A 25,315-nucleotide genomic window follows, 5' to 3' on the forward strand; every position below is an offset into this window, starting at 1 on the left:
GAGTGCACACCATGGGACTGATTCACCTACCATAGCACTGTCAATAGAGTGTACACCATGGGACTGATTCACCTGCCATAGCACTGTCAATAGAGTGCACACCATGGGACTGATTCACCTGCCATAGCACTGTCAATAGAGTGCACACCATGGGACTGATTCACCTGCCACAGCACTGTCAATAGAGTGTACACCATGGGACTGATTCACCTGCCATAGCACTGTCAATAGGGTGTAAGGCCATCATTAATAAATAAAGCACAACTGAGAGTCAATGTTAGTAAACCATTTTATTCTATTATTGTTATTATTATTGAGTAAAATCCTTTTAGTATATTTTAATGAACAACTCTACAAAATGTAAAAAAAAAAAAATGTCTATAAAAAACTACTTAGTGTAAAAGGGTTTCCTGCCCCCCATAGCTTTGTATGATGTTTGCAATTATTCAGAGTCTGTGTTGCTTTGACTGCGAGTTCAGGAGCTGCTCTTCAGTTCTAGCCGCACTGCCATAGACATGTGTAACACAGGCTAGATCAGCCAGTCTGTATAGAAGAGCCAGCAGCGCCATCTAGTGATCTGACTTTTACTTTAGTTTTGTTGGCAGTACACTAGCTGTGCACTAGATGGCGCTGTCTATAATATGAAGCCACATTACACATCCAGAGCAGACACCTGGAACTGAAGAGCAGTATTTGAGTGATTGCAATCATAAGAAGCGCTCGCAATGATTACAAACATACAAATTAAAGGGGCGGGGAGCAGTAAAAAAAAATATATAAGAAAATGCCATTTGAAGTGGCAGAATCTTTGCAATTAACACAATTCAAAGAGGACCTTTCACAATTACACAGAATACAAGGCAGGTTAGCACACTTGAAGGTCATAAATAACACCTTCAAAGAGGGCAGGATCACACCGACATCATAACAGCTTCTTTTAAACAGTAATGACATTCAAGCTCATTTTGGTGGTGTTTCTTGCTCTACCTTCCTATGATGTCTGCAATCATTCTGATCGCTTCCTTTTATTGCAAACACTGAGCTTCATCATAAGTCTGTGTGGCTCTGAACAAAACTCAACCCAAAGTGTCAGATCACTAGACTAGATCGCTGGCTCTGACTTCTGTAAAGACTGGCTGATCTAGCCTGTGTTATAGTGTCTATGGCAGTACAACTGGAACTGGAGAGCAGCTCCTGGACTCGTAGTCAAAGCAGCACAGACGTATAAAAAAATAAAATATTTCATTCAAATTAGAACCGCTTAGATTGCAAACGTCATAAAAAGGTAAAACAAAAAAAAAATGAAAAAAGAAGCGATTCACGAGATATAACCTTCAATAGCTCAGCTAATCATAGGTTTCAATGTATAGCCTTTAGCAGCTAGACCAATTAGAGACCAGGATCTTAGGAATGAGTGGCTTTTGCATTGTTTAAACATATGAGCTGATATGAGCTGTGCAGAAAATCACATCCTCTCAACGATTCCCCTTCACAAGTGTTTTTTTTTTTTTTAAAGTTGCACACAGCTGAGACATGTAACTCTGCCTCTGCACTCAGATCAGATGATGTGCCTGCTTTTAAAATCCCTACATTGAGCTCTCATATGGGCCAGCTTGGGCCATTGATTGTATGTTATTTTTTGCTGCCTTCTCTTGTCTGGACCCCCTTCAGGAGTCCCAATCAGTAACAGCACGACAGTGACTTAATACAGAGGCTGTCGTGAGCAAACCAACCAAAGCCACTCATGTTTTCAGAGACTGCGGGGTCATGTTTGCTACGCGTTTCTTCCATTCTTTAATTAACCTGTAGTAAAAAAAAACATGTTCATTTTGCAAAATGTTAAACAAACCACACAGAGTGCTTACGAGGACTCGGAATATAGGACTTAGTTGTTTGATTCTGGTTTTTAAAAATGTACAGGCTTCTTACCTCTTTCAACAAACGTTGATAAAAGACTGGAGTAAACGCTGTGAAAATATAATAGCCCTATTAGTCTTAACTTTCTTTAATCCGTTTGATATTAAATCATTTTGATTTGTTTCTTTAGAAATGTGTCGCCTCAGCAGTGGATTGTGGGATTGAAGCCCTGGGCTGAACTCGGATTAACCCTTTCATGCAAGATGGGCTGAATGGCCTCCTCTCGTTTGTAAACTTTCTTATGTTCTTATGTTCTTATGCATGGCGACCTTGATACAGGGACATATGGAAGACGTGGATGCATGATAGCTGCATATGAGGATGCCATTTTTTACCATATAAAGCAAGAAGACTTTTTTTTAAATAAAAAATATATTTATTATGTGTTCAATGCTACTTTTTTCAGCTATTTTTAATATTCCATGCATGAAGGGGTTAAACTCAGTCAACACATCTCCCAGAATGCACAGCTCTTAAGCAGGTCTCAGTAAAGGCCAGGCGTATGTGATGAATCAGTTGCATTTTTCAGTGTGTTTTGGGTCAGTTTACAGCCTTGGTACAGCAGTAAAAATATCAGCACCCGAGGCAGGGTGACCAGCATCCCAGTTTTACCAGGACCGTCCCCTTTTCCCGTCGACGATCCCAACATTTTTCCCAAAACTTTAAAGCGGAAAGGGAAACTGTGGGACTTTGTGCGTTAAATTTAAAAAGGATTGAGGTTCCTGGGAATCTGATCCAGACAGCGAGAGAGATCCGCATCCTGACTGAACAGCACACCATTTCTGGTGCAGCTGCGTTAACTGCACAGCAAAGCCAACCCGTGAGGAATGCGTTTGTTGTTTTGAGATTCCTCGCATACAGCACAGAATTCCTGAGAAATGGTCAGGCCAAGTTTCATCCTGCCTCACGCAAAATGCCAGTTTTAAAATGATGTGCCTGGATAGAGAGGTCCTGAATACTGGACTGCTGCTTTACAGACATCCGAGCTGACTCTGTTATACGACCTATCACCAGCAGGGAGCCTGTGTTTGTATTCATGGGTTTACTATAATAATAATAATAATAATAATAATAATAATAATAATAATAACAACAACAACAATCCCCCCCCAAACAGCTTTAATGTTTTAAATTAAACGATAAGTTGTTAACGTATTATTAATGTTTTATTATTCATTATTATCATGGTATAGTTTCTTTCTCACGAAACGACACCGCTAAAGCTGCCGCTTGTCCACCTTTGAATCTTTATTGTCACTGTGTATGTGGAAGCCTAAAGCACTGCACATATGCATGCATACTCATCCTCCCCAGTCACCGCAAGTGCTGTTCAAAGATCTGATCCAAAAATCTGCTTTGTACACAAACACCTTTTCATGATCCGGCTAAAAATGAGCCGGGATCCAATCCTGTTTTCTGATCCCGTTAGTACAACCGGCCCCAGGTCACTGACGCCAAGTGCATTCACTTTACTACTAAGTACTATGGAGATTTAGAAACTGGACAACTCATGTAAAAGCTACATGTAAATCATATAGAAATTACTTTGTTATGATATTGTACAAAATCATCATTAAGTCACCATTACAAAGCTCTGAATCTCATGTTAAAATGTGACATTTTCCAAACAATTTGCATGACAGAAATCACTGACATCACACACTCCAACCAGTGACATCACAGGAGGCATTTCCAGCAATGGCGGATTACAGTTTGATAGACCGCAGACTTTAAACGGCTCATTTGACATATACCGATCAAAAATAAACCCGAGATTACACTGCCATCTATTTTATCATTTACAAACAAACTGAACACCCCCTTTAATAAAGTCCTGGTTTGAAAAGGAGCCAGACAGCACTCCTTACTTTAATCACATAAACAATCGACAATCGCAAGAATGCTTCCAGAATAATAGTTCATACGGGTTACTATACTAAATGAGAGTAAACAAGCCCCACACACAGTAGGGTTACAACAGACTGTTAAACTGGGCCTCGCGTTGAAAGGGAAGGTGCAGCAGTCAGAGGCTTGTGTTAATTTAATGAGAAGAGAGTGATGATGATAAAAGCACTGTATTCAAATAAGAAGCATTCTTAAAAAAAAAGGTGTGTAGTTTTAAAATGTTATTTATTTTTAATCTGCATGTGTCAGTACTGAGCCCTGGCCCCTCAGAGGAAAATTCACTTCCAAACGGCTTATAAAATCAACGCTGGAATTAACTGCCATTGATTGGGACTCCCTTGATAGGCTTGCTTGACTTCATTAATTACCTGCTGACAAAAAGTCATCTCAAAGGGAATCACTCAGCACTGGAACTAAGCATACCCACTCTTACCTTTAATGGCACATTCGACAAAGAAACTATAGGAATGACCAATAAAATGATACAGTAAAATGATAATGCATGACTTGGTAACACTGAACTTCACAACTTTACACTAACATTCTTGAATGCTGGATGTTTGAGTGGATCTTCTAATATTATAGACACTTCATCCAAACACTGAATCAGAAACTCTGCACAAAACTAGAAACTAAGATAGTCAAGCAGCAGACATACATTTTAACGCCTTCATCATCCAGAACTTCACTCAATCAGCAGTGTAGTGTAGTGGGTTAAGGCTTTGGACTCGTGACCGGAGGGTCCTGGGTTCAATCCCAGGTGGGGGACGCTGCTGCTGTAACCTTGAGCAAGGTACTTTATCTAGATTGCTCCAGTAAAAACCCAACTGTATAAATGGGGAATTGTATGTAAAAATAATGTGATATCTTGTAACAATTGTAAGTTGACCTGGATAAGGGTTTCTGCTAAGAAATAAATAATAATAATAATAATTAAAAACCAGAAAAAATCTAAAAAAATCAAGCAGACAAACATCAGGGTAGTGCGTGGGAGATATTAGCAGGATCTGTTTCTATGTATTTTCCATCTTGTGCTCTTACAAATCATTAGCCGAAACTTTTGTCTGCAAACTTGACTTTCTTAATTTCTTCTAGTTTCGATTTTATGATTGAGTGAAGTTCTGAAAAGGTGTCCCCTCCTTTCTCTCTCTCCTCTCCCCTCTCAGTCCATCACAGTGTAGTCCTCCCCTCCTCCTCCCCCTCCCCCGTGCACCCTGCTCAGGTGCCGGGTTTGGCTGCTCGCCTCTCTGAAAGTCCTCCTGCAGAAGGGGCAGGGGTAGCGGGGGCTGCCCCCCCGCGCAGTGCTGTGCGTGCGCCGGTGCTTGGCGAAGTTCGAGGAGCTGTTGAACCTCTTGAAGCAGACGCGGCACTGGAAGGGCTTCTCGCCGGTGTGGATGCGGCGGTGCGTGGCGAGGGCCGAGGCCTGCGTGAACGCCTTGCAGCACACAGGGCAGGAAAAGGGCCGCTCGCCCGTGTGCACGCGCAGGTGCTCCTTCAGATCCGTGGCTCTGCGGAAACGCTTCTCACACGCGAAGCAGAGGTACGGGCGCTCCGGGGCTGTGAGGGCTGGAGAGGGAGAGGGGAGCGTCGTTTGCGAGAAGGAGTGCGGAGTTAAGGGACGCTGCTTGGAAGCTGCTTCCTTTTTCAAGATGCCCTCGTCCAGCAGTCCCCAGGCTGCGGAGTGGGTTTCCCAAACCGATCCCGCCTGGCTCCTTGTCTTCCCTTCCTCTGGTAATCCCAAAGGATCAACAAAAGGGTGCTGGGATTGCATCTGGAAATCTGATATGCCATGGCGTTCAGGATCTAGGACTGATTCCTCCTCCTTCTCCTCCTGGGTTTGCTCAGGATCATCCATTACTAGCTCATTCCCAGTTCCAACTTTCGCAGATCCAGCATGCAGATCCCCGAACCTGGCCAGGTATTCCTGCCCGTCCACCTCGATCAAGGTCGGGAAGCCAGGCCGATTCTCGGAATCTCTGTTTTGGAAGCCAGAGAGCTTTTCCTGCATGGAACAGCCAGTGGGTTCGTCCGGGGCGAGCCAAGGGTTTTGGGAAGCATGGTTATGGCAGGAGCCTGTGTTTGACGACCCGTGGCTGGACTGCTCCTCTTGGGACTCTACTCCAGGGCTGGCTTTTTCCAGGGGAGTTGGGTCAGCTGGTGTCTGGATCAGCTTGATCAAAACTGGGTAAGATTTCAGAGTAAAGCCATTGTGTTCCATTATGTCCCCTTCTATGTAGCACTCAGAATTGTAACTAGCAGAGGAAGAAGCAGACAATGAATGAGTATTATTATTATTATAATTATTATTGATGGGATTTTCTCCTAAATCAGGAGGGATTCTATGGAGCTGTTTCAGCAGGGTTGGGAATGATATAATATTCAGTCTGTCTTTGTGTCCCATGAAGTGCGACGGATTCCCAGCGGCGTCATTCCCAGTTTTAGGAGATCTGATCGGGAGATCTGAGATGTCTGTAAAAAGCTCCTCCACTATGAATTCAGAAGCTTTGCGCTTTGAAATGGACCGTGACACATTCCCAGAATCTACTTCCAGTTCAGCCGCTGTAACTCCCTGGTTGCCGGCCAATGACATTCCCAAAATTGGGAAAAGAACCACCGGAACGCCATGAGAATCCTCCAGAATTTTGTCTGGAAGTATGGCGAATGGATCCGTGGTGTCCCCAGGTGTCCCACCGGGTTCAAGAATGGACATGTCTTTATAGACCATTGAGGCATTTGGGAAGTCCACTCTGTGTCTGATTAAACCTTTGACCGGCTCGATTTTTAAGACAGTCTTGAGAGGCTGGAGTCGATTGTGTGCCCTCGAAAACCCAGCAGTGTTCAGCTCCCCTCTCCTTTCTAATCCACTCTGATCTGAGCTGCAGCCTAAGGGTCGTTCTTCATTTGGAAGGCAGGGATCGAGTGTCTTTGAATCTGCGCTCCGGATCACCTCCGGATCTCTGATTTCAACCTTCCGAGTTCCACTGTGTGTTGAGAAACTATGAGCTGGGAGAGGGGGAAAGGCTTTGTCTTATTACTTTGACACAAAATAACATTTCCTGATAGTACGCATTTTTTACAAGCTCCCAGACAAATTTAACATTTATTGTAAATTACGAATCACTCTAGTTCAAACAGCTGAGTGTAAAGGATACTGGGAAATGTATTAACTTGCATCCAGATTAGTGCCTCTAATGTATTTGGGAACTACAGATCCAACAATGCATTTTGAGTTGCTATAGTTCTCACACAAAAACTTGCACTATCCTTACAGACCAAAGTGGAGGTGTTGAAAGCAGTGGATAATGCACCACGACACAAGAAAAAGAAAGATGTTGCTGCAGATTTCACTGTATACTCGCAATGTACATTTTTTAAAAGTTTCGATAAAATGCACAGTACTTTTAAAATGTATAATACTTGTCATTGTTCTGTAACTTAAATTTGATTTCACTGGTACTGCAACGTCAATAAAAACTGACAGGATGCATTTGGCTTTAGACACATTTTTTGCTGCTCCCTTGAAATTCGTATTAGTGAGAACTGACTGTAAATGGAAGTTTAAAACAGGGAAGATTCATCACTGCCATTTGCTAGACAGGTCTCAAATGCACAGTTTTGAAAGAAACATATGTTATAGAAAGCATATATTGTCATATGATATCTGCTACTACACTGGGTTAAAGCAAGTTCTCAGATTCCATGCCTTACTCTAAGGAAATCTGTTACACTCGCACCTCCTAGGTCACCTCAGTAGAGTCACTGGCTGTGTGTCAGTCAACAGGGGAAGCAGCAGCTGATTGGTTAATGAAAGAAGCCGTGGACGGGGTGAAGTTTCACCCTCCAGGTGACCAAGGAAGTGCAGCACGATCTGTTTGCACAAGCCATGCTTTCAGATTAATTTAACCCAGTGAAGTAGCACATGAAATGAAAATCCGTTTTGCTAGAACTGCACATTTGAGACTTGTGTAGCGATTGGCAAGTGTAGGATTATTTTGTTAGTTACCAATATTAAAAGTAAATTTAAAGAGCCCCGATTTTCTCCCCAATTTAGAATGTCCAATTCTTTCTCCCTCACCGCAGCATCTCCCCACACAGCTCTGATCTCACGGCCAAGGAACTCTAGAGCAGATGTCGGCGAGCTACCGACCTCTGGAGGACATAGGCCAGCCCTGCAGGTGTCTGCCCCAGCTCACTGGGTGCCTGTCCGGTAGGGTTTTGCCTCTTTAACCCACGGGACCGCCAGAACCAAAGCGATGCTCCCTGTGGAATCCCCAGTGAAGACCAGTGACTTCGCCCAGCCCGGAACCTGCGCTCCCGACTGTATGACTTACCCTGCACACCATGCGGCCGTGCCTTTACCAGGGGAAACACCCAATATTACAAGTCTTATATTAATATTACAGTGCGTTAAACTCACTCTGTTCACTTGCACATCTAATCTCGGTATCAGTGCTTTCCACCGCTCTAGGTGAAGATATCCGACTCCCAGTCCTCCCAGTAACAGACAACCCCAGGACCAGTACGCCCCCAGGGCTGAACCCCAGTTCAAACCCACGCCCTAGTAGCCTGGGATCTGATCTGTCTGGAATCTCAGTATCACCACTGGTCTGGTAATGGCACGAGTCACGTTTCATCTCCCTCTCCGGTCTCGATCCTGCTCCAGTCCTCCCCTGGGCTGCTTCCTGCTTCTCCTCGCTTGGGTCCTCACGGCTGGCGTCATTCTCTGAGCTAAGAAGCGAATTCCTCATCCTTTTTGTAATCCCATAACCCCACTTCCGGCCTAATTCCCTGCCCTTCGAATCTTTGAGTCTCAGGCTTGTGTGAACCATTAAGATTTTGATAACTGCTTAAGAAGTCTTTCTGCACAGCCCAAGTAACAGTCATGTCAGGTGTGCTGTTTTCCTCTCTGTTCTCCTCCAGCACCTCTCCCTCCCCCTTCTCCCTGCTCCCCCTTCTCCTCCAGCTCCTCTCCCTCTCCTCCAGCTCCTCTCCCTCTCCCTGCTCCCCCCTCTCTCCTCCAGCTCCTCTCCCTCCCCCCTCTCTCCTCCAGCCTCTCTGCCCCCATCCCTTGCTCTCTCGTGGACCCGTCTGTGCTTGGCAGCGTCTCTGAAGCTCTTTGCGCAGCGCTGGCAGTGGTAGGGCCTCTCTCCAGTGTGGAGTCTCTTGTGGGTGGCGAGGGAGGAGGGTTGGGTGAAGCCCTTGGCACAGTAAGGGCAGAGGTAGGGTCTCTCACGGGTGTGCACGTTGTAGTGGTCACGCAGGTTCGAGGCGCACTGGAAGAAGCGCAAGCAGATCGTGCAGCTCAGACGCTTGCTGCTGTTTTTATTGCTGCCGCTGCCTGCTGCCTCGCTGGCCCGTGGCTGCCTGCCATGCTGGGCTTGCTCGTGGTACAGCAGCTCCGAGGCGTGTCTGAAGGGTAGGCCAAACGTGCCGCACATCAGCAGGAAGACGGAGAGCCGGGGGAGGGAGTTGGGGTGCGCGCCAGCTTCCTGTTCTCCCTGTTCCTGCTTTCCCCCTCCCAACCCCCCTGCCGCTGAGGGACCCCTGAGTGTCAGCAAAGACATGACCCCCCCACCCTCCTCCTCCTCCCAGCAACTCACCTGGAAGTGTGTAGAGTGAAGGGGACTGTACTGTACTCTGAGTTTAGTTTATACACTACACTGGACTGGACTGGACTGTGATGCAATGTACTGTACTCCTAGTTTATATAGTATAGCGATGAGCTGAATAATACTGTACTGAAACCTATAGCATAGCTAAGCTCAATACTACAGAAAACTTTAAAATATTATAATGTATTGTAGTATACTCCAGGTTTCTATAGTATAGAGATGGGCTGCATCATACTACACTCAGATTCTTTAGTATAGAACTCTTTACTATACTTTACTCTTGGTATACTATACTGGACTGTAATGTAATGTTGAGAGTATCTGTAGTGCAGGGATTAACTCACAAGTATACTGTACTACACCGTACTCTTGGTATCTATGGCGTTTTACTAATACTATACTATGCTGTACTCCAAGCTGTATAATATGAAGATGAAACTGATGCTATTCTATACTGCAAGTTGCACTCAATACTACGGTATACTCTAATTTACTATGCTGTAGTATTTTATACAGTGCAGGAATTAACTTTTATACTATAGTATACTGTACAATACTGTGATGTAGTATACCATGCTATACTCAGAGTTTATATAGTATAAGGATGAACTTCTTAATACTGTGCAACACTGCGCTACATTACACTATACTAACTCTGAGCTCAGCACTTCTACAGTATGTAATGCATTTACTAGAATACGCTATTCCATGCTATTCTATACTACACGAAACTCGGCTTCGGTGGTATTTGGAAAAGCTGCTGGCGCCGCATTTCTCTTTCTTTTAACCTAGAAATGAAGAAAGAAAGAAATGTTATTGTATTAAACAGATATTAGCATGCAATACTAAAAATAATAATGCATGTACTATTATGATGTTTATTTGTTGTTATTACGGGTGTTTCTAAGTGTTTAGTGGCTGCCTCTGATCATGTTCAGAGTGTAGGTCATTCTCTTGCACTCTTTGCTGTGTCGGACGGGTCTGTTCTACAAAGAGTGCAAGAGAATGAAATGGATTAGATTAGAAGCACCAACCCAGCATTTAGAAACAATACAGTCACAAACAAAAGTATTGGCACGCTACTCTTAATATAAGATCATTCAAGAAAACGTGTTAAATACAAGCATTTAGTGAACATTAGCCACTAATTGATATGGCAAAGACCGAAATACAAACACATACACACTTATACATACTCTTATGAATACAGACACATACACACTTATACATACTCTTATAAATACAGACACATACACACTTATACATACTCTTATAAATACAGACACATACACACTTTCTGGTAGTTTAACAAACAACCTTTATAATAGCAGTTACACAATTTAAAATATTTGTTCATGACAAAAGTATTGGTATGATAATTCCTAACCAGTATGTTGGTGAAATCTGGGCCCAGTCTGTCTTGCATATTTCCTTCAGCTCAGACAGATTGGATACACAATGCTTGGCTGCAGCTTTTTTCAGATCAGTGCAAAGCATTTCTATTGGATTGAGATCTGATGATTGTGAAGGCCATTCCAGAGCTTCTATCTTTATTTAGTTCAAGAACTCCAGAGTTGACTTAGCCATATGCTTTGTTCATTGTCGTGTTGGAAGACAAACTGTCTGCCAAGCAGCCTACTAGCAGATGGCATCCTTGTACTTTGTAGAATGTTGTGATACATGGCTGCATTCATTTGATGTTCAATCATATCAATGTCTCCAGTCCCTGAACTAATAAAACACCCCACATCACGACCAAACCAGCTCCATGTCTCTTGGCTGTTAATCTTGGATTTGTATCCGCTGCTCAGATGATTCTCTTTGGATTTGTATCAGCTGCTCAGATGATTCTCCCTGGATTTGTATCAGCTGCTCAGATGATTCTCCTTGGATTTGTATCAGCTGCTCAGATGATTCTCCTTGGATTTGTATCAGCTGCTCAGATGATTCTCCCTGGATTTGTATCAGCTGCTCAGATGATTCTCTTTGGATTTGTATCCGCTGCTCAGATGATTCTCTTTGGATTTGTATCAGCTGCTCAGATGATTCTCCTTGGATTGGTATCAGCTGCTCAGATGATTCTCTTTGGATTTGTATCAGCTGCTCAGATGATTCTCCTTGGATTTGTATCAGCTGCTCAGATGATTCTCCCTGGATTTGTATCAGCTGCTCAGATGATTCTCCTTGGATTGGTATCCGCTGCTCAGATGATTCTCCCTGGATTTGTATCCGCTGCTCAGATGATTCTCCTTGGATTCGTATCCGCTGCTCAGATGATTCTCCCTGGATTTGTATCAGCGGCTCAGATGATTCTCCTTGGATTTGTATCCGCTGCTCAGATGATTCTCCCTGGATTTGTATCCGCTGCTCAGATGATTCTCCTTGGATTCGTATCCGCTGCTCAGATGATTCTCCCTGGATTTGTATCAGCGGCTCAGATGATTCTCCTTGGATTGGTATCCGCTGCTCAGATGATTCTCCTTGGATTTGTATCCGCTGCTCAGATGATTCTCCTTGGATTCGTATCCGCTGCTCAGATGATTCTCCTTGGATTTGTATCCGCTGCTCAGATGATTCTCCTTGGATTTGTATCCGCTGCTCAGATGATTCTCCTTGGATTCGTATCCGCTGCTCAGATGATTCTCCTTGGATTTGTATCAGCTGCTCAGATGATTCTCCTTGGATTGGTATCCGCTGCTCAGATGATTCTCCTTGGATTTGTATCCGCTGCTCAGATGATTCTCCTTGGATTGGTATCCGCTGCTCAGATGATTCTCCTTGGATTTGTATCAGCTGCTCAGATGATTCTCCTTGGATTGGTATCCGCTGCTCAGATGATTCTCCCTGGATTTGTATCAGCTGCTCAGATGATTCTCCTTGGATTTGTATCCGCTGCTCAGATGATTCTCCTTGGATTTGTATCAGCTGCTCAGATGATTCTCCCTGGATTTGTATCAGCTGCTCAGATGATTCTCCTTGGATTTGTATCCGCTGCTCAGATGATTCTCCTTGGATTTGAATCCGCTGCTCAGATGATTCTCCTACCTGCTGTACCCATCATTCTCTTTGGACGGTCACTTCTTTCAAGCGTTTCAGTTCAATTTGTTCTGCTGTGTTTCTTGATTATTGCTCGGACTGTGGATTTTGGTATTCCATAGTTCTTTGATACTGTTCTGTAGTCATTTCTTTTGTTGTAGTTTTGGTACGAGTTATTTTTCTCAAACGTGAATCCAACTGCTTCGTCTTGACCATCATCTACTGTGTGGCCAAAATGTTTTTCTTCAACAGATGTTGGAAATAGTTACCTCTTTTTTCTAGCTATTGACTTTATAATGCAGCTTAGTTACTGTGTAATGTTTTTCAATCAATTAAATATAAAACATATATAATTACATTTTTATTACATTTTTACAGACTTAATGTAAAGGTGCCAATACCTTTGTCATGAACAAATATTTGAAAGTGTGTGTGAACAGGCTGGCTTGTGTGGTGACGTCAGTCCAGGAAGGAGTAGCACACACAGACAGTACTACAGGTATGAAAGCGCTGCTTGAGCTATTAATAAATAAAAAGGTTGAACAAAACAAAACACTCCACAGAAACAAAACAAACAGACACTAAACAAACACTGACCAAACCCTAAATAAAACAAGTACCGCGCTGGTGTCACGCCAGCACGAGCAGCCACTGATTTCTCTTTCAGTTTCTCTTTAACTCATGTTGTTTCTCTCTGAACACACCAACCCAGTGTGTGCGTGAAACACTCACTCTTTTATACAGCTGTGCCGAGACTCGGCTGCTAATCAATCTTTCAATTGAATCTCAGCACACTCTGTGCACCACTACACGCATACATATAACATACCACATACAACACAAAACCCAAAACACGCCGGGGGGTGGGGGGGTTGGTGCCACAGTGTGCGTTTATTGTTTTTATAAAGATTGTTAAACTAGCAGAAATTGTGTAGTTTGGTCTTTGTCATATTAATTAGTGGCCAATGTTCACTGCATGCTTGTATTTAACATGTTTTTTTGAATTATCTTATATTAAGTGTAGGGTGCCAGTACTTTTGTCTGTGACTAGAAGTCATTATCTAAACAATAAACTGACAAAAACATGACATTAACAAACGTAATCTGTAATAGATCCTGTTGTGGTTTAAATGTTTGAATGCTTGTCATTAACATTGTGAGTGTGAGATCTACACTCTGAGCAAAGTGGAGCTGCTGCTAATAGGCTCTAATGCAGACGTGACTTCTTCTTCTTATTATTATTATTATTATTATTATTATTATTATTATCAAAAAGAATCCTGCCAGTCACTTAACAGCCTTCCTCATTTCATTCAGTCATGTGACATTGTAACCTTTCAACTCTGCCAGCCCCGCCTACTCTCCATTAATATAGACCAGTGGCAGCCTTTCACCTGGCCCGTCGGGGATCAGCTATCCTTCATTACAAATACTAGTTGCAGATACGCATGGTTGAAAGGTCCCCGCTATCTACAGGGCTTTTGTGTCCCCTAACAAGCGATATTTATTGGCAAAACGCCATAAAACAGGAACAAATGTTCACTGCACTTTACCTGGTAACAACCCTCCTCCTTTCATGTTTACAACTCACTCTGTATGTAAGCTACCCTCAATCAATAAACTTTAGTTTAGTGACACACTCAGTATGCACCTTCATTCCCATTCGTGTCACTACACTACACTCAAAATAATTACTCCTCTCTGGACCCTGGTCCAGCAGCTCAAAGTCAGGTATAGATAAGCAGGTAAAGCAGCTCAAAGTCAGGTAAAGGTAGATTTAAAATGATAAGAACTCAGTATTGGAGGAGCAGCAGGACTCAGAACCACTCAGGATGATTGAGGCAAAACACCATCAGATGGTAAAGGAGGTGAATGGGAAAATAAATGACAATACTTCTGAAGATACTATTTCTACCATACTGTAAAAAAACATGGCAAACTAAACCTTATAAAAGTTTCCCATAATGAAAGCACAGCAAACTATAATAAGCACAGTGAAAGCATGGTAAAGCATAAGTAAGCATTGTAAAGCACAAAGCGGTCTGGTAAAGCATAGGGAAGCATTGTAAAGCACAGAGAGGTCTGGTAAAGCATAGGGAAGCATTGTAAAGCACAGAGAGGTGTGGTAAAGCATAGGGAAGCATTGTAAAGCACAGAGAGGTCTGGTAAAGCATAGGGAAGCAGTGTGAAGCACAGAGAGGTGTGGTAAAGCATAGGGAAGCATTGTAAAGCACAGAGAGGTCTGGTAAAGCACAGGGAAGCATTGCAAAGCACAGAGAGGTCTGGTAAAGCACAGGGAAGCATTGTAAAGCACAGAGAGGTCTGGTGAAGCATAGGGAAGCATTGTAAAGCACAGAGAAGTCTGGTAAAACATAGGGAAGCATTGTAAAGCACAGAGAGGTCTGGTGAAGCATAGGGAAGCATTGTAAAGCACAGAGAGGTCTGGTGAAGCATAGGGAAGCATTGTAAAGCATAGAGTGGTCTGGTAAAGCATAGGGAAGCATTGTAAAGCATAGGGAAGCACTGTAAAGCACAGAGAGGTGTGGTAAAGCATAGGGAAGCATTGTAAAGCACAAAGAGGTGTGGTAAAGCATAGGGAAGCATTGTAAAGCACAGAGAGGTCTGGTAAAGCACAGGGAAGCATTGCAAAGCACAGAGAGGTATGGTAAAGCACAGGGAAGCATTGCAAAGCACAGAGAGGTCTGGTAAAGCACAGGGAAGCATTGCAAAGCACAGAGAGGTCTGGTAAAGCATAGGGAAGCATTGTAAAGCACAGAGAGGTCTGGTAAAGCATAGGGAAGCATTGTAAAGCACAGAGAGGTGTGGTAAAGCATAGGGAAGCATTGCAAAGCACAGAGAGGTCTGGTAAAGCATAGGGAAGCATTGTAAAGCACAGGGAGGTCTGGTAAAGCATAGGGAAGCATTGTAAAGCACAGAGAGGTCTGGTAAAGCATAGGGAAGCATTGTAAAGCACAGAGAGGTCTGGTAAAGCATAGGGAAGCATTGTAAAGCACAGAGAGGTGTGGTAAAGCATAGGGAAGCATTGTAAAGCACAGAGAGGTCTGGTAAAGCATAGGGAAGCATTCTAAAAGCACAGAGTGGTGTGGTAAAACATATAAAAAACAAACCACGATGTGAAGGATATCTACACCATCATATGGAAGGAAGTGCAAATGGATGGCGACACATATGGATCACATTAGTTTTCTGTAAAGCTACGTCTTAGTTGGTGCTTATCTTGGCGAGAGCCGAGTTCAAATCAGCATGAAGTTTTAACATCTACTCTCGAGTAATGGAAATCATAGTATAACCATGGGAAAAGCAGGGTGGGAGACTTTATCGTGCACATTTACTGTAGTTTTATAAGGGAACATACAGCAGGCAGTGATTCAAATAAGATTTAAAGAAATCTGTTTTCATATTTAATATTTGTTTCGGTTTCATTATGGTGCAAAAAACAAGAGAGCGCATGACGGTGTTCGGTACAATACTGTGATATTTTGTAATGTGATGCTTTCTACTGATATATTTTGTAACAACTGTAAGTCGCCCTGGATAAGGGCGTTTGCTAAGAAATAAATTATATATATATATATATATATATTAATTAAACCGTCACCACTTCCCTGCTTGTAATTCTGTGTGTGATAGTTTTTGCACTTTGTAGTCTAATTGCAGTTAATAGCGATACACTCGCCGCAAAAAAAAAAAAAAATAAAAAAATAAAAACACTCAGTGTTTGAAAGCACAAGCTCAAAAACATTCTGCTAGATATACAGACGGAAAGACAGATTGAGATAAACACTTGTGCTTTTAAAACTAGACATGCCAATTGATAAAAACAAGTATTCTATTTAGATGGACAGACAGCTAGTTAAATAGACTGAATTAGTATTCTTATCTGTTATAACGGTACACACCTTTCACGAACGCTTCTGGTTCGGTTCAGTTTGGCTCGGTGCCGGTTCGGCTGGGTCTGCATCCCCATCCGGATTTTGGACAGGCTTTGTCTGACACAGTCTCCGACATGTTTTGTTAGGACCACCTTAAAGGCGCGGGCATGCGAGGGGTTGGACTATCTTAGTGTCGGCAGACACGTTATTGAATCCGTGTGTGTGCGGCTCACGCTATTATAACGAAATTGCATTCCTTTGGCTAAACGGCGACTCTGCTCCAGAGCCAAAATGGAGCCAGTTTCGTATTAAGATACTATTTAATAAATTCCAATTTTGAAATGCTAAATGGTGCTGAAATTCATGTCGTCTATAATAATAATAGATGTTTTTTTAAAAGACGGTCAGCACTCCTTTGAAGGGGGCCAGCGATCATGTTAATAAAGCTAATGAGAGGTAAGAGAGTGGATTTTAAAATTGGTCAGCGCCCCTTTAAAGAAAGGAACCAGTGATAATGTTAATACAACTATTAAGAGGTTAGGGAATGGATTTAGAAACCTTGGTTAGCAGTGTAGTGTTTAAATGATGGATTTTTTAACACTTTTTTAAATTCATATCTACTCAAGTACAATTGCATCTCAGTTTGTTTTAATGTAGCCATGATTTGTTACAGCATATCATTTTTAAAACATGACAATGGCACCATTTTATTAATTTTCTATATTTGTCCATCTTTAGAGTTTGGTCTCGGCACTCCAGTGAGTCTTTTGTTCTTTTTTTCTTTCATATTTGTATAATAAACAGCCCAGTCACTTCGTTAGCACCTGTCCCTGCTATCGGTCACTGTTTGATCTCAGCCTTGATGTGACCTCGACTCCACAAGGTGTTGGAAGGTGTCTCTGTGGATCCGCTCCCTCATTAATCCTGAGCACACAGAGGCAGGCAGGGGGTCGTGATGACGAGTCGTTCAGACGGGTCGAGATCATTGTGGTGGCCGTGGAAGATGCCTGAAGTCTCTCTGTCGCGCTCCTCAAACCGATCACAATCCTGGCACGGCGGACAGGGGCGTTATCATCTTGAAAGTCGGGGTTCAGCATTGTTGGGGGTCCGCAGCGATGCTTAGTGTTCGTTCACCCCTTCAGCGTAATAGAGGGACCCATGGTATAGCAAAAGAAGATGAACCACACCAGGACAACACCAAACCCGATCAGACAGGCAGGCAGGTCCTAATGCAGAGGCCAGGCCCGTGTGTGTTGTTTTAGCAGAACAAACAAAAATATACATGAACAAAATGTTCTTAGAAGTCTTATAAAAGTCAGTCTTCAGTTATACTGCGTTGGGGAGGAAGGAGGGAGGGTAACGACAATACAGTGGAGAGCCAATCATCAGAACGACTCTGTACAATACAGTGGAGAGCCAATCATCAGAACGACTCTGTACAATACTGTGGAGAGCCAATCATCAGAACGACTCTGTACAATACAGTGGAGAGCCAATCATCAGAACGACTCTGTACAATACAGTGGAGAGCCAATCATCAGAACGACTCTGTACAATACTGTGGAGAGCCAATCATCAGAACGACTCTGTACAATACAGTGGAGAGCCAATCATCAGAACGACTCTGTACAACACTGTGGAGAGCCAATCATCAGAACGACTCTGTACAATACAGTGGAGAGCCAATCATCAGAACGACTCTGTACAATACTGTGGAGAGCCAATCATTGGAACGATTCTGTACAATACTGTGGAGAACCAATCATCCCAGCTGTTCAGTCATCAGAATGCTCATTTGGGTCACTTGTGTTCATTTTGTTCAGTGTTGCTCAGATCTACAGTGCCCATGTGCTCTAAATTAGTACAGCAGTGCATATATTCAGATTGCATGGCACTGTAGAGTAATCCAGGGGGATTTGCTACACATGTGCTGCAAGATTAGAAATTGTTTTATTAAATATATGATTTGATTAACCAATCAATGTGAACATCTGAACTGACATCGGTTGCAGTTAGTCTGGATAATTGACGCTCCACTGAACGAAACTGTACTTACAGCTGCAAATGGCCGTTTCAATACTTTTTATATCACCCCTGTTTGATGATGTTTGCAATCATTCCGAGTGCTTCTTTACACTGCAACCACTCAAACGCTGTGTTTATTTACGTTATTTGTAGTCTGTGCTGCTTTACCTGTGAGTTCAGGAGCTGCTGCCAGGGCCATGCAGCACAGCAGGTAGATCTCTATATAAGAGAGAGCCAGCGCCATCTAGTGGACTGCCCCTCAGGGTGTTCCCTTGCTTTGCTGGCAGTGCTCCGGATCTGCACTCATGTAAAGACACTTTGGCTGATCCAGCCTGTGTTACGCAAATTACACAGCAGGCAACTACATGGTGAGCCCTCCTTTAAAGGGAGGCGCAGTGATAATGCTCATAAAGCTAATAAGCTAGTAAGAGAATGGATTTTGAAACCCTGGGTAGGGATAATCAATCACTGGAAACTGTGTGAACTGCCAATCAGGGCTTTTTAAAATCCAAAAATGAAACTTTTATGTCTAAAGAATTCGAGCTGACAACATGCCCCAGTATTGTAGTGTTGGGTGTCTCCTTCTAGTCACGTACAGAGTGTGTTTCATTCTCTTGCATGACAGACCCTCCCTCTCCTCTCTCCCTGTACCTCCGTTTTATATCAGCTAATCTGTGGTGTGTCGGGTGTCTCTTATAATATGTTTGTGAGTGTTGAGAGAGTGTTTCATTCTCGTGCACTCTTTGCTGTGTCAGGGAGGGTCTGTCATACAAAGAGTACAAGAGAATGCCACGCCCAACACTTTGAAACATATCAGAAGTGAGGTTTATCTTTCTCAGGGTTATCATTGCTGTGTAATATGTAGTTCCTTGTGAAACTACCCATTTCTGAAAGAACAGTGTAAACAGGCATATGTTTTATCACTTAAAAATAAATACAGCAAACGTTCTCTTTATTAACGCACTGCCTGTTACGCTGCATTTAGGAACCTGGCAGCCGGTTTAATTTGCTTCTGGTAAATGACTGAACATGCACTGCACAGAGCAGCACGACTTCTTTAAAATGACTTCAACGAGAAAGACACCAGCTGCACCAAAGATCGGAAATATTTCTGCAAAAGATCGCTCTGTCCGGTGTAAGTGTGGAACAATTCACGTGTCTGTTGTTATATTTACATTTATTTATGTTTTTATTCACTGATGGTGAACACCATCTTTAAAAGGTGGACATAAACTAAATATTCTACAATTTAGCATTTACTGTTTTTCAGGTGAGCATTTAAACATTTAGGAACGTCTGTCATATATTAACTCTAAAGAAAATTATGAATTTTTGAAATGTGACAACGCTATTTTTTAAAACTTGAAATACCTATTTTTAGACTTTTTTTACAGTGAAAAAAATACAGCCCTAATTATATGCCATTAAATCTAAATCCGTTTAAAAAAACTTAATCTGTTTATACAGAACTTGTAGCTTTCAAGTACTATCTCTATGCACTGAATCCTGTTGTGGTTTAAGCGTTTTGAATGCTTGTCATGACATTGTGAGTGTGAGATCTACACTCTGAGCAAAGTGTACTTGCTGCTAATAGGTTTCAATGGGGAGGTATAATATCTGCTGCTTATTGTCTGCAGCTCTTTCCTGTAGCCTTGCTCTTGAAACTTGGCTACAGGGCAGCCTGGCTTTAACATCTAACACTGGGGTCTATGAGGGGGAAAGTGTAAACTCAATCATCATATTATACTGTCACAGCATCAAGAACTACACCTCCCAGCATCCCTCACTCTTACTGATAGTGCTGGGGCATGCTGGGAGCTGTGGTTTTTATTCTGATTCGGTCTCAAGCAGCATTTCTAGTGTATGTGTACCCATATATCTTTATACTGCAGCTATCTGAACTGCCACAATACAAAGAACTGCAGCTCCCAGCATCCCTAGGGTCAACTGGACATACTAACTGATAGAAGAGACAGTGTCGGCTGTACAAAATAACTTATTACAAATCCATCAAAGAAGGGGGCATACTGTCGTCAAATCAACATTTTAAAAATTTTAAAAGCTCCTTGCTCTCTCAAGAGCCCACCTCCCCCTCCTCCTCCCCCTCTTCCTCCCCCAGCCCAGAGCTGGAGTACCAGTCCTTATTGTCCGGGGTCCCTGCCCCCTGCATGTACAGCCCCTCGCGGGCGTGCTTGCGCTTCGTGTGCCTGCGCAGCGTGTTGCGCTCTGCGAATCTCATCCTGCAGCCCTCGCACTGGTACGGCTTCTCCCCGGTGTGGACCCGCTGGTGCCGCAGCAGCTCCCCAGCCTCGCGGAACCGCTTCCCGCACACCGCGCAGGCGAAGTTGCGCTGGCCCGTGTGGATGTGCTTGTGCCGCTCCAGGTGGCTCGATCGTTTGAAGCGCTTCCCGCACTGCGTGCAGGCGTGCGGCTTGCTCTCCGAGTGCGTGATGCTGTGCCGCTCCAGATCGGACAGGTAAAAGAAGGCTCGGAAGCAGACCTCACAGTAGAGTATGCGCCTGGGGGGGATCAGAGGCTCCGGGGTCTGTGTCCTGCCCGTCGCTGTCTGAGAGACGGGAGCCTGTTCCTGTTTCACTGGTGGGGTCGAAGGTTCGGTTATCGGGGTCCCGGGGAGTTCGGGGGCTCTGCCGGTCTCGCTGTCGGTTGGGATTTCCAAGCCCTCCCGCTTCGCGGTGGATTTCCCACGGATCAGCGGCGTTCTGGCAGCGTGCTTAGTTAGTTTCACGGAGTTCGAGGTGTGGTCCGGCACTTCAGAATCAGAGACGCGCTCTCCCGCCAGCGTGACTGTGTACGGGATGCCTTTGTCGTCGATCAGCAGCACACCCCCGCCCCCTCCCGGCCCCCTCGTTCCTGATTCGCAGGAAGCGTCTGAGTCGGAGGAGGGGCTCCTCCCAGCCTGCCCCTCTCCTTCTCCCTCCTCCTCCCTCTCTCTCTTAATGCAATCCGCCATGCCACCTTTACCACCCAGACCCTCCGAGATTTCAACCTCCTGGTCTTCAGTTTTGAGCCAGCGTGCGACACACAGACTTTGGTTATCCCTTTCCACTCCCACATCTTTCCTCTCGGCTTTGTACAGTTTCACGATTCTCAAGCCGTTGCTGTTATCTGCGCAGCTGCCAGATGAGTTGTTTAAAATCAATGAGTCGATTTTCTTGCTCCTAGCCTGCAGTACCTCCTCCTGCACAGCAGGAGGTGCCGCGCTGATGCCTTCACGTTTTTCCAGAGTCAGTCTGAGGCACAGGGGGCCCCTCGTTGGGGCTGCCTGGGGTGCAGAGGGGTGTGCAGCGCTGCCCAGTTTTGGGCTCCTCTTCTTCGTGGAAAGGTCGATGGGCTGACTGTCGGGATCGCTGAACTCGCTGAAGTCTGATTCCGTGGCGGCATTCCGGTCACAGCATTCCGAGAAGTAGAATTCCATGGAGCTCCCAGGAATCTTTTGTTTAGTTCGTGTTCCCAGGTCGCTGTGCGTGTTTTTAGCACCAGCTGGAAAGGCAGAGCTGTTGATGTCCATTTTAAGAAAGGATATCTCTCTCTCTATTATTCCCTATCTTTCTTTCTGTCCCACCTCCCAGCTTTCCTCCTCTCCTCTCCCCGGACACGTAGCGCTGAAGAAACAAACCTGAGAAAAAGAAAAAGGTGATATTAATATTACAATTCAGACCAATCGCAGGGATTAAACGGGGACGGAAATAAAGACACCCATTGCAGAGCAGTTTGATCCATTCCTGGTTTTACTGTGAGATTAACAACTGAGCTTGTTACCTAGACGCTCGGGCTAAATAATCTCGTAGTTAAACCTGCAACAGGAGTCTGATTTCCAGTCGTGTTAAAGTCATTGTAGCTAATAATACAGTTCAATACATTTTTATACATTCGTTATGCAGGTCTGAAAGAAACACGCTATAGGGAACATGGATTTTTATTTTAAAACATTATATCTGCTAATACGCTGGGTTAAGGAATCTCTGTTTGCACAAGCCATGCTTCAGATCACGCTGCACTTCCTTGGTCACCTGGACAGTGAAATCGCACCGCTTTAATCTCTCCTGTCACTAACCAACCAGCTGCTGCTTCCACTTCTGACTTAAAAGAACATAAGAAAGTTTACAAACGAGAGGAGGCCATTCAGCCCATCTTGCTCGTTTGGTTGTTAGTAGCTTATTGATCCCAGAATCTCATCAAGCAGCTTCTTGAAGGATCCCAGGGTGTCAGCTTCAACAACATTACTGGGGAGTTGGTTCCAGACCCTCACAATTCTCTGTGTAAAAAATGTGCCTCCTATTTTCTGTTCTGAACGCCCCTTTATCTAATCTCCATTTGTGACCCCTGGTCCTTGTTTCTTTTTTCAGGTCGAAAAAGTCCCCTGTGTCGACATTGTCTATACCTTTTAGGATTTTGAATGCTTGAATCAGATGCATTCAGCCAAACCCAGAGAAACTGAAGGCTTCCTTCAACTAAAAGTAATACTAGATCGCTTCTTTTAAAATGGAAATATGCGTGTGCTATAACTATGTTTCTTTCAAAACTGCACATGCGAGACCTTTGTAACTAATGTAAGCATAGGACAAGTCATTCATCCTTGACCAGACACGCTTGAGTGACTATGACTGAAGCATATTATTATTATTATTATTTATTTCTTAGCAGACGCCCTTATCCAGGGCGACTTACAATTGTTACAAGATATCACATTGTTTTTACATACAATTACATTATTTTTTTACACATTATTTTTACATACAATTACCCATTTATACAGTTGGATTTTTACTGGAACAATCTAGGTAAAGTACCTTGCTCAAGGGTACAGCAGCAGTGTCTCCCACCTGGGACTGAACCCATGACTCTCCAGTCAAGAGTCCAGAGCCCTAACCACTACTCCACACTGCTGAAACAACTACAAATAAGGCACAAAACTAAAGAAATACGGTAGAAAAGTAAAAGGAAAAACCCAGGAAAAGTGTCCCACAGTAAAAAGTGTAATAAAGCACAGGGAAAACATGGTAAAGCACAGAAAAGTATGGTGAAGCATATGAAAAACATGGTAGACTAACGCTTAGAAAAGTAGAAGCACAGCAAAGTGTAATAAAGCCAGTGGAAGCACGGTACCAAACTAAAGGTGTGGTTTACGTGGTAGGCACATTGAATGTCTTTGTCAGGACCATGCAGAGCTCCATATACACTGCAGGGATATTATTATTATTTTATTATTATTTATTTCTTAGCAGATGCACTTAATCACCTAATTATTGAGACAGTTGATTGGACTCTGGATATGATTTCAGCTGTTGAATTGCAAGCTTGAATAAAAGCAATAAAGAAAATCACAGAAAAAAAAATCAATCTGCCACGTCTGACAAGAGAGCAGCGCCTTCATGCGATCGGCATGTTGTAGCTGGACTAGGGAAGCGTACTGTGGCTCGATGTCTTGGGTGCTCACAGCCAGCAATTTCAAACCTGGCGAGACGGTATAACCAGACACACTCTGTCAATGACAGGCAACAAACTGGGAGACCAAGAGTCACAACACCTGCCCAAGATCAACAGATCATTTTGCAGCATCTTCGTGATGTCAACTGTTAATCAGTACAATAAAAAGTCACTGCACCTGCTCTAAAACAGAGTTTCAATCACATCTAGTGAATTTTATCCAAATATAAGTGATAAGTTTATTTTGATGCTCAAATATAAGTGATACATTTCTTTTGATGCTCAAATATAAGTGATAAGTTCAACACTATTCTGTACAGGGACTGGCATCAGGGTCAGGGCCAACTCCTGGTTTTCAATTGCAATTCCTTTTTAAAATCAATTCCCAATTCCAATTCCCAGCCCCTTTTAATCAATTCCAACACATCATGAATCCAAACTGCAATTGCAAGGACTCAAATTGAAGTCCACTGAAATTGGCTCCAAATGAAAGCAGCTGAACAATCACAGCAATTATTATGTCTCTAAAATATGAACTCCAATTCCATTTCCTTCGAAGGAATTAGAACTGGAATTGAGAATCGGTTTTAAAAGGAATAGGAAATGGAATTGGAACTGAAAACCTGGAACTGACCCAGAAGACACTGCCGAGGTGACATGGGAAGTGTGCGTGCAAACCAGACCTGGGGTCCGTTACAATGTCCTTGTGTAATGTGTCATTCGAACCGTGGCACACCGGCGTAATTGTATTTGTAATTGTAATTACCATATAATTGATTAATTACAGTCCAATTACACACCTTAATCAAGCTTAATCATGCACAGTTGTGTATCATTGAGCGAACATTCATCTATTTTCAACCACTTTTAGTGACTTCTTGGGTCAATTGCAGCATACCAAATTGTGTCTAACTTAGGGCTTCTCAAACTCAGTCCTGCGGACCCGCTGTGGCTGCTGGTTTTCATTCCAACCGAGCTCTCAATTATTTAACTAGACCCTGAATTCAACTAATAATTTGCTTAACTAGACCTTTTTCTTGTTTTCAGCTCATGTTCCTTTGATACCGTTTTCAGGGAGTCAGGGTAGTAAGAGGTAAGCGAATGGATTTTAAAGATGGTTAGCACTCCTTTAAAGACAGCAGTGCTAATGATAATAACATTGTATTGCATATGAATCAAACTGCGTGTCTCGGGAGCAGTAGGAACAGTGAGGGATGCTGGGAGCTGTAGCTCTTCATACATGTGGCTGAATAGATGGGGTGGAGAGGGAGAGAATATCTACAGAATACCAGCAACAGTACCTAATAATATCAGAATCAATACATAGCGCTGAAGGGAGGAAACATTAATCACAAGTATCAGAACAGGGCACTGTGGACTGAATCGCTGCCTGTTCAGAGTGTGGAGACATACAGCTGCTTATATGTAACATGTTTGGAAGAGGAGATATTACAGCTTTTTTTAAATACATTGCCATTC

General features: G+C 43.3%; 2 protein-coding genes across 5 annotated transcripts in view; both read right to left on the minus strand.

Moving 5' to 3' along the window:
- Nucleotides 1–141: 141 nt before the first annotated feature.
- LOC117962424 (uncharacterized) lies at nucleotides 142–8,769 on the minus strand. The gene is made up of 2 exons (XM_034913339.2): nucleotides 8,240–8,769; nucleotides 142–6,825 (listed from the first exon to the last, which is right to left on the minus strand). Exons 1-2 carry the CDS (start codon nucleotides 8,649–8,651, stop codon nucleotides 4,985–4,987), a joined length of 2,253 nt encoding a protein of 750 aa, XP_034769230.2. The 5' UTR covers nucleotides 8,652–8,769; the 3' UTR covers nucleotides 142–4,984.
- Nucleotides 8,770–16,388: 7,619 nt separating this feature from the next.
- LOC117966723 (zinc finger protein 768-like) overlaps nucleotides 16,389–25,315 on the minus strand; it is a 12,815-nt gene continuing 3,888 nt past the window's right edge. For 3 of the 4 annotated variants that reach the window (XM_059018532.1, XM_059018535.1, XM_059018533.1), the window contains exon 2: nucleotides 16,990–22,025. In XM_059018532.1, coding sequence (XP_058874515.1) covers nucleotides 20,463–21,917 — 1,455 coding nt within the window. In that variant the 5' untranslated portion in view covers nucleotides 21,918–22,025 and the 3' untranslated portion in view covers nucleotides 16,990–20,462. Of the gene's footprint in view, nucleotides 22,026–25,315 lie in introns of all 4 variants that reach the window. The other variant, XM_059018536.1, reaches the window with a different exon arrangement.

This window comes from Acipenser ruthenus, chromosome 60, assembly GCF_902713425.1.
Source record: "Acipenser ruthenus chromosome 60, fAciRut3.2 maternal haplotype, whole genome shotgun sequence".
Classification (NCBI taxonomy): Eukaryota; Metazoa; Chordata; class Actinopteri; order Acipenseriformes; family Acipenseridae; genus Acipenser; species Acipenser ruthenus.